Here is a 9,781-nt window from a genome sequence, read left to right as displayed (position 1 = left end):
GAACTTGACTGTCATTTTATTTGAGATAGGATTTCTTCTGTGCCTTGAAACTTCTTTCCGTTCGAACTCATCAACAGCTTGTTGATGCTTTTACAAAACCTCTCACTTCCCGAGTCCCGTTTCCTATACTATCCAAGATGGATATTTTAGATGGAATTTTATATTTGTTGATTATTAATCTTTGTATATGTAATTTCTCTTAATTGGGTGTAACCATCTTTATGTATAAATACATTATTTTATGGAAATGACGAAGTAGAAGTTTCATTTCCCCAATTTCTTTTGTATTATTGAGCAATAAAATATGATGTTATTACTTTCACATCATTGGTCACATCTTCTGTTGGCATCGAAGAAATCCAATCTAATTAAATAGAAGTTAGGAGGGTCTATTTTCGTAATTTCAATAAACGTAAAGTAATAAAACGACGTTAAATTATTTATTTATTTATTATTATTATTTTATTATTCCATATTCCTCGGTGTTTCTCTGTGAGCTTCTCAGGCGGCATCTTTGAGGTACTAGTTGAGCACAGAACCAAGAAGATGCCAACCGCCGTTCTTTAGCGGTTGAAACAGCGAAAACGCCAATCTTATGGTCCGGCATTATCTTTTTCACACATTTTTCTTTACTACTTCCTTCATCAAATTTCTTCTTCTCTTCATTTTCGGTTCTAATATCTGAATTTTATCCAAAACCAAGCTACCCCATCATCTTCCATGGCCACCAATTTCGCAATGCTTAAACCTTGTTCCTCATTTTCCACCCCTTCATCCCTTCACAGCAAATTTCGTTCTCATACATCATTATTCACTGCCCCATCTTCCTCTTCTTATCAACAATTTCAAGGAGGTAAAACTAATTTGTGGTTCATTCTCCTTTCTTTCCTCTACCTTTCTTTAATCTTGTTTTGGGTTTTGCAGGAGGTTATGGTTTATGCGTTGTTAAATGTGCTTCTTCAAATGGGAAAGGGCCTGATTCGTTGGATAATGAAGTTAAAAAAGTGGAGAGGTTACTTCAAGAGAAACGGCGAGCAGAATTGTCTGCTCGGATCGCTTCTGGCGAATTTACAGTCGAAAAAACTGGGTATACCATTCTTTGTGTTTTACTGTTTCTGTTCTTTTATTATTATTATTATTATTATTATTTTGTTAGTTCTAGGTGGGGGTTGAACGAATTAGTGCTAAAATCATAGAATCTTTAGTTTGCATTTTGTTTGAGCGGTGATATAATATTAAATTTACCATAATATTAACTTAACTTTTGGGTTGATGAATGTTTTAAGATAACTCTATCAGCATGTATAAGTACAGATTTTGATTATATATGAATTGATGCTTGATTTTTATGTGTTTTTTTTATGGTAATCAAGTTTTCCATCTGTATTGAGGAGTGGTTTGTCAAAGATCGGTGTTCCCAGTGAGATTCTGGATTTAATATTTGGTTTCGTCGACGCTCAAGAAAAATACCCCAAGATTCCTGAAGCTAAAGGATCAATTAATGCAATTCGTAGTGAGGCCTTCTTCATACCTCTGTATGAGCTTTATCTCACGTATGGTGGAATATTTAGATTGACTTTTGGGCCAAAGGTTTGTTCCCTCTTAGTTCTTCCTGTAAGTTGCAGTAACTTCTTCCACATTGTTATTACTTGTAAGATATCCCCTAATGTATGAGATCTTGATCTTTTGCAGTCGTTTTTGATAGTGTCTGATCCTTCCATTGCTAAACATATACTGAAGGATAATCCAAAGAATTATTCTAAGGTATTCCTGTTCGTCAACTTAGTAAATTCTGTTGGTTCCTTCTCTGTATACTGATGATATTTGGATGCACAGGGTATCTTAGCTGAAATTCTTGACTTTGTCATGGGGAAGGGACTTATACCAGCTGATGGGGAGATATGGCGTGTACGAAGACGGGCTATAGTCCCTTCGTTGCATATGAAGGTAGGGTAACTTTTGCTAGCCCTTTTCACCATACTTTTTTTTTAGATATTTCCTCATGAAAACAATAAGAAGTAATAAAGTAGTCATCCCTATCATTTATGGTCAGTCGGAACCTTTTCTTAGATTTTTTTTTAATAGAAACAACTGCATTTATTGAGAAAAAAATGAAAGAATATAAGTGCGTACAAAAAACCAAGCCCACAATAACTCTATTAAAGAAAGGGGTACCAACTAAGTAAGATGTTGTCTAAAGAATAATTATAAAAGATCTTCAAAGTCGAAATCCAAAGAAAAACATGAAACCTCACTAATGACCAAACCTCACAAGGGACCCTCTCCACACCTCTAACCACTCTGTTATTTCTCTCAACCCATAAGATCTCTTAACAAAGCACACACCCCAATGCTCCATAAAAAACCTTTCTCGCTAAAAATTCAAATAGAGGAAGAACTCCCCGATCGAGTCTCTAACAACCCTCTGACGAGCAAGCAGAAAGTCGAACTCCTTGGAAAAGCAATTCCACACAGATCTCGCAAACTCACAACTCCAAAGAAGGTAATCCAGGTCTTCCCCCATCTTCCAACAAAGAATATAGCAAAATGGACCCCGGACCCACTAACAAAGGCATCTTTCTCAAAAGCTAATCCAAAGTGTTTACACGACCAAGTAAAGCTTGTTAGGTAAATTACTTAACTTTCTTGAAAATCTTAATCATCCACAAAGGATCCCAGACTGACTCACTAATAGGAGAGGGATTCAATGAGTGCCGAAAGAAGGACTTACAAGAGAAATTCTCTTAAGGATTAGGATTCCAAACAGAACATCTTTTCTCCCATTCCTGAAAATAACCTCTTCGATCAAGGATAGGAGAGGCATGAATGCCGAGACCAGATTGAGTTATTAAGTTATTTAGTTGTTTGTGTGATGAATGCACACTGAGGCCAGATTGAAAGTTATATGTTGAATTCTAATTTTTTTTAGCATATTAGCAATTACATTGGTAATAGACTATGAGGAGTTTTAACTGACATGTATCATTTTAACACTTGTTAGACAAATGTTCTTAAATATATCCCTGTTATAAATATGCACCAAAGGACTAGTTGTGAGGTTCACGGGGTAGAAGTAGTACTTTAAGCATGTGGGCTCCATTGTAACGGAAAATAATTGATGTAAGCACGGGAGGATTGTATGAGGAGCTATTCTCTATTTAGAATCCTCTCTTTACAGAGGCAGGTACAGTTTTTCTGTAAGGAATCTAGGTGTTGGGAAAGTAAGTTCAATCTTTCCTCAGATGTGAACTCTGCTTTCAGTTGACAGCAGTGAATTCTTTCGTCTTCCTAGCTCTTAAGAAAGCTTTTTGATGTAGAATTTAAAACTTACGTCATCCATTTATAACATTTACACTTCTGTTGATCTTTTCATGTAGTATGTAGGAGCTATGATTAATCTTTTTGGAGAAGCTGCAGATAGGCTTTGCAAGAAGCTAGATGCTGCAGCATCTGATGGAGTAGATGTGGAAATGGAGTCTCTCTTCTCACGTCTGACTTTAGATATCATTGGCAAGGCAGTTTTTAACTATGACTTTGATTCACTTACAAATGACGCTGGCATAGTTGAGGTATTCCTTCCATTTCTTTCTTCAATTGTGAACTTTTTTCTGTATATTAATTATGATATTCTTTGACATCAGTGTGTCAGATTATTCTGTTTTCTGTAATGGTTATATTCCATTTCGAGCAGGCTGTTTATACTGTGCTAAGAGAAGCAGAAGATCGCAGTGTTGCGCCAATTCCAGTATGGGAAATTCCAATTTGGAAGGATATTTCACCACGGCAAAAAAAGGTCTCTAAAGCTCTCAAATTGATCAATGACACTCTCGATCAACTAATTGCTATATGCAAGGTAAAGTAGCAATTACTGGAGCAATTTGGAAATCTCTCTTCTTTTATTTCATCACTCCCCCAAAACAACTGTACAACATGTGTCTCTTCCTGTCATTTTCCTCTTCTACAATCCTATAGTAATATTTGTATCAATTCAGAGATTAAACTGACACATATTGCATTACATATATGTGTCCATCCCCCTTGCACCATTTAAATCAAATCAAATGTTATCATTATTTATGAATCTAGTCGATCTAGGTATGAACTATCATTTCACTAAAATCTTTTTCACCCATTTGCAGAGGATGGTCGATGAGGAGGAGCTGCAGTTTCATGAGGAATACATGAATGAGCAAGATCCGAGCATCCTTCATTTCCTTTTGGCATCAGGAGATGATGTAGGTTACTTATATTTGAACTTCTCACTCTTGGTCAAGAGTACATACATTTTTCCCCAATCGAGCTATGCTTATGTGAGTGTGTGACAATGGAAGATGGAACTAGTTGACAACTTTCTGGGCTATTATGTGTAGGTTTCAAGCAAGCAGCTTCGTGATGACTTGATGACTATGCTTATAGCTGGGCATGAAACATCTGCCGCAGTCTTAACATGGACCTTTTATCTTCTCTCGAAGGTAATAAATTTCATCGTATTTGACATGCACAAGTAAATATCTAGTTTGTTTTGGATTGCATATAGATTTTTATGAAACACATAAATTTGACATAGTAACCTATTAATTTGCTGTTGATCTTGAAAACCTTCACGAGATTTTTCTTCCCAGAATATGTCTTGATTAATATAGTTTTGGTCCCTAAAAATTGGAAAAAGTTATCGCTTTAGGCCATCAAAATTTGAGTTTCTTACAATCCTTGCTGTCAAGAATCACAATCTGGAAGATACTGAAATATAAAAGAAATGCTACAAGATACTTGGAAACCTCCCTCTTGAGCATACGAACTCAAGCCCTAAACCACTCAACTATTGCCTACCTTCACTCACTCATCCTCTCTCTATTTATAACAAGATTCAGTAACTAACTTCCTATCTAATTACCCTTGTACCCCTACTAATACCATATTAATATACTTGTCTAGCTACCTTACAAATACCTTACTCTTGAAAATGATGTGAATTGTGTCAAAGAAAGCTAAATAAAGTAAGCGATGTCAACAAACAAAATTACTAGTGCTAGAACTATCAAATAAGCAAGATCTATTAGATTAATTCGAAACATTAGGCAAAAATTATCCTTATTTCTAAATTTACTTAGCAAGATTTTGTTAATCTTTAGATTGTTTTTCTTTCCTAACCATTGAAGAAGTCCTAAGTTCTTCCTTTCCCCAAATTTTCTATTGTGATAAAATCTTCTGGTCATCTTCATATTATGAACTAATAATTATACACTATGGTAATCAACAATAAAATAAAACTGGAAATTATCATATTGAAATAGGATTTTCTAAAATTTAAGAACAAAATCAGTAGTGGTAAATTTTCAGATACCAAAATTAGAATTTAATGATATATTTTCTTAGGAAGGTGTGAACATTTTAAGATTATTGATAATGATGACTATCTTACATATTCCACGTTATCGTCCAATATTTGTATCATGTACCAGGAGTACTTTGAGTTGCAACTTGCAATACAATCCATATTGGTTACCATGAAGTCTTCTTAATTTTAACCATGGTTTTTTTGCTTGCAGGAGCCTAGGGTCATGGCCAAGCTCCAAGAGGAGGTAACCAAGTCTTCTTTTATATTTCATTGTTGTTAAAGAATCCTTATCTTTTATACTGGTGTAATTTCATTAGGTTGATTCAGTCCTCGGGGATCGTTTTCCAACTATTGAAGATATGAAGAACCTCAAATATGCCACACGAATAATTAATGAAGTGAGGATAATATTCTTTTTTCCTTCATAGCTGTTCAATTTAATATATTCTTGTGGACGTTTGTCATATTGTTGCATGACTTTATCCTTCTGCTACTGCAGTCCTTGAGGCTTTACCCACAGCCCCCAGTTTTAATACGTCGATCTCTTGATAACGATATGCTCGGGAAGTACCCCATAAAGAAGTAATTAACAAATTAATTGCTCCATTTTCTACTGTTAGCTTTAGTACTATATGAAGCTTTATTTATCGTCAATATAAACTTCTCTATCACACGGTTTGTCTCCGTTGGTATGAGTTGCAATAGCTCTTTTTCTCTATTTTGAAAATCACATAACTATCTTATTTTGATGTTCGCATTAAGAAGATAATGGGAAGTAATGTTTTATATTTGCAGGGATGAGGACATATTCATATCTGTTTGGAACTTGCATCGCAGTCCAGAACTTTGGGATGATGCAGATAAATTTAATCCTGAAAGGTGGCCCTTGGATGGACCCAATCCTAATGAGACAAATCAAAATTTCAGGTACACTACATACGTATTTATAGTGCAGTAATTACGTGTCTCAAGACTCAACCTTTTTTCTCTTCAAGTAAGTCATCAATGTGTAGAAATACTCTTAAAACCTCCATCGAACTTTAAAAGCTCAAAAGAAATAGTTTCATAAGTGTTTATTCATTTGTTTCTAAACAAGAGTCTTCACTGATGTAGTGAGTCTATTGAATAGTGAGAATCTACCAAATTTGAATTGATAATTACAACTCAAGCTGACAAAGAAATGCCGATATCTAAACCAATGTCTTGATTTATTCCTAAATATGTGAAACAGAACAGAAGATGGGATGATTCAATTAAATGGTTAAGCATTTATGACGGTCTTACTGTTACCTTTCTTTTATATTTTCTGTTGTTTCTATTAATATTTATGTTTCTTATAAGAAGAAAATTTTATAACAATTCGTTTATTATCTTTTATGAGAACTAATAACGAGCACAATCTTTCTTATATAGATATTTGCCTTTTGGTGGTGGGCCACGGAAATGTGTGGGAGACATATTTGCTTCATATGAGGTATTTGTTCGAATTAGGATCTAAAATGTTTAATTTACAAAACATTTCAGACAACACAAATAAGCAAGCTAAATATTTAACCTTCCAATATACAGACTGTTGTAGCACTTGCCATGCTTGTTCGGCGATTTGACTTCCAAATGGCACTTGGAGCACCTCCAGTATGTTTCTGGCTGATTTTTATTTTTCTTTCCTTTACAAATTCTTAAACCATCCCTAGTCTCCTTTTTATGATCAGTTAAATGAATGTAGGAGAGCAATATTGGGAAACTTTATTGAACAGGATCTGTCCTAGGTTTTACAATTGTGTTTTTGAGTTTTAAGATAGTTCATAAAACTAAGATTATTCTTTCAGGTGAAAATGACAACAGGAGCTACAATTCACACGACAGATGGATTACAAATGACAGTTACAAGAAGAATGAAACCTCCAATCATACCCACTTTAGAGGTGCCTGCAATGGTCGATTCATCTGTCAGTTTCTTGAAAGATGAAACACAAATTGTTCAGGGAGAAGTTTCTTCTGCACATTCCTAATAATACTGTAGCAATGTGGCTATGGTTGAGATTAGTCCACGCATAGTAAGAAGATGCAAAGAGAGAGGAACTTGAAAACAGATCGTCATGAGTTCCTCTCGATTGAAGATCAAAATTTCTTTCAATTCGTTAAATATAGCCCAGTTGGTGAAAATCCTCTGTTGCACATGGAATGATTTGTATATGTAAAGAAACCGTTCCATCTTAGATGTTATGTAACGACCCGACCCTCAAGGACTCAAGCTAGGCCGTTACTATACACATGCATGCATAGAATTTAAAATGACACATTTTCATAACGAAATAAATGCTAGATAAATGAAATCAAATAAAAGATTTTCATTAAAACCAAAAAAATAAAAGTTCAGTAACAGGATATCCTAAATCATAAATAAATATAAATAAGTCTAGGAACTTTAAAAGACTGAAAATAATTCCAAATGGCGAGTTTCAAACATCAGGACTGAAAGTTTAAAACATAAAAGAAATCTTAAGACATGAGTGGAAGCATGAAACTGGTTCCAATGGCTCGATCATGGATTTCGCTTGTCATTCATCGATGTATCCTTACCCTTACCAAGATAAAACATGGAAATGATGAGTATAAAATACGCAATAAGTAACCTCATTACCAGAGTTAGGCTAGACATCTATGTCCTTTGGATGCCAACTTTTGGTGAATGTACATAAATCTCCAGTTTTCATGGAGCATAAATAATATTTGAACTCATCCAACTATAATTAAGAGTACTCATAACCTCTAGTGAATCATGAGGAGACACGATCTCTGGTGAATCCCGAAGGAAGTACCACCTCTAGTAAAAAGAAATACCACCTCTAGTGATCTCGGAGGAAACACAACCTCTAGTGAATCTCAAACGAAACACCATCTCTAGTGCATCCCATAGGAAGCACAACCTCTGATGAATCCCAAAGGAGGTCACCACCTCTAGTGAGTATCTAACTAACGGTAAGGATGCTATCACTATAGTAAACATCACATGCATTATAACATAGTTCCATAAAATGTAAATAAATCTTAGCATACTCATAGGTCAATTAAAAGCTCATATAACTAACAATATTGAGATTCATGCTAGCATTCATAAGACCTCATCATACTCATAAGTTAATCAAAAGCTCGTATAACTAACAATACTGAAGTTCATGCTAGTGTTCATACATCTTTCATACGTAATCAGTTCCTCAGGATCTCAAATGAAGTCATACATGAACATTAATCTAAACAACCAGCCTCAAAATCTTAATAAAACTTAAATTTTCACCTGGCACATGGACAGTTCCAGTAGTAAGTTTACTTACCTCAAATAAAAATTCTAAAATTAACCCAAGTAATTAATCTCCAACAAAGTAAATCTCGAATTAATTCCCCTAGCACAAAACACGAACACCAGAATTCAATCTTTAAAGCCAATACCAAAACATACCACATTTAATCCAACGATCACTAATTAACTTACCCAAACGAAACTTGATCAACAAACACTCCCAAGATTTCAGTTCCAAAATCTCCCCTTAAACAGATTCTAATTCCAATGGACGATGACTTGGAACCTTAAAAAATACCAGAAATCGAGCCAACATTTAATTCAATAATTAGTGGGTGCCTAGAAACCAACAAAAGGACCATAACACATACCAATTACTTGCCTGCTATTGACTTGAACCTAACGGATAGTAGCGCCCTTCCTTCCAAATATTGTCCTACATTTAACCGTGAAAAATATGGACAAAACAAAGTCAAAACTTAGTGGGCAGCTCCAAAATCCCTCAAGAAACTCAACCAAACCAACTGGATCTTACCTCAAAACAAGAATTTCGGCCAAAACAATGTCCGAACTATGCATGTGGGCTGAACGGTGGTAAATCGATCAGCCCAAAAGCGTGGATGAGGCTAAGACTAGGGTTGGCAAAATTTCCCAGGGACCCGCCACGATTGGGGCGGGGAATCCCCGGTTTGACCGGGGATGGGGTCAAACCACGGAAAATTTTTGGAGCTCTGTCCGGGGACGTGGACGATATCCCCGCCCCATCCCCGACCCCGACCCCCACCCCGATTAATCCCTGATATATTTATATTTTTATATTTTATAAATATATATTTATAATATATAAAATAATTTATTTATATATATGTTTGAATATATAGTGTTTGATTGGAGCCTAATATTAAATATCTAATTTCTAAGTCTAAGTCCAAGAAGCCAAGCCCAAACTTAAAAAACTAAAAAAAAAAAAAGTCCTAAATTGAATATGGTAGGGGCTCCATCTTGGACTCTTATGGGAATAGGGTTGTGTATGATGCAGCTAGTAGTCGAGAGGCCTGATTATCTGATTTTTTGAATGGGGAAGGTGGGTGGCGATAGCCTACTAATTCTTCGAAGCTACTTGAATTATGGGGTTTAATTCA

General features: G+C 35.2%; 1 protein-coding gene across 1 annotated transcript; it reads left to right on the top strand.

Moving 5' to 3' along the window:
- The first annotated feature begins 427 nt into the window (after positions 1–427).
- CYP97A3 (cytochrome P450, family 97, subfamily A, polypeptide 3) lies at positions 428–7,592 on the top strand. The gene is made up of 16 exons (XM_039050399.2): positions 428–853; positions 925–1,087; positions 1,374–1,590; positions 1,693–1,764; positions 1,837–1,947; positions 3,378–3,569; positions 3,692–3,853; positions 4,140–4,235; positions 4,371–4,472; positions 5,550–5,582; positions 5,656–5,736; positions 5,838–5,920; positions 6,134–6,265; positions 6,752–6,812; positions 6,908–6,973; positions 7,168–7,592. The coding sequence occupies exons 1-16, from the start codon at positions 721–723 to the stop codon at positions 7,348–7,350; spliced, it is 1,887 nt and encodes a 628-aa protein (XP_038906327.1). The 5' UTR covers positions 428–720; the 3' UTR covers positions 7,351–7,592.
- Positions 7,593–9,781: the final 2,189 nt, after the last annotated feature.

This window comes from Benincasa hispida, chromosome 11 (assembly GCF_027475165.1).
Source record: "Benincasa hispida cultivar pf3 chromosome 11, pf3_genome.v1.1, whole genome shotgun sequence".
NCBI classification, from domain to species: Eukaryota; Viridiplantae; Streptophyta; class Magnoliopsida; order Cucurbitales; family Cucurbitaceae; genus Benincasa; species Benincasa hispida.
Note: the sequence above shows the minus strand (reverse complement) of the source record. Positions and strands in the feature narration are given on the sequence as shown.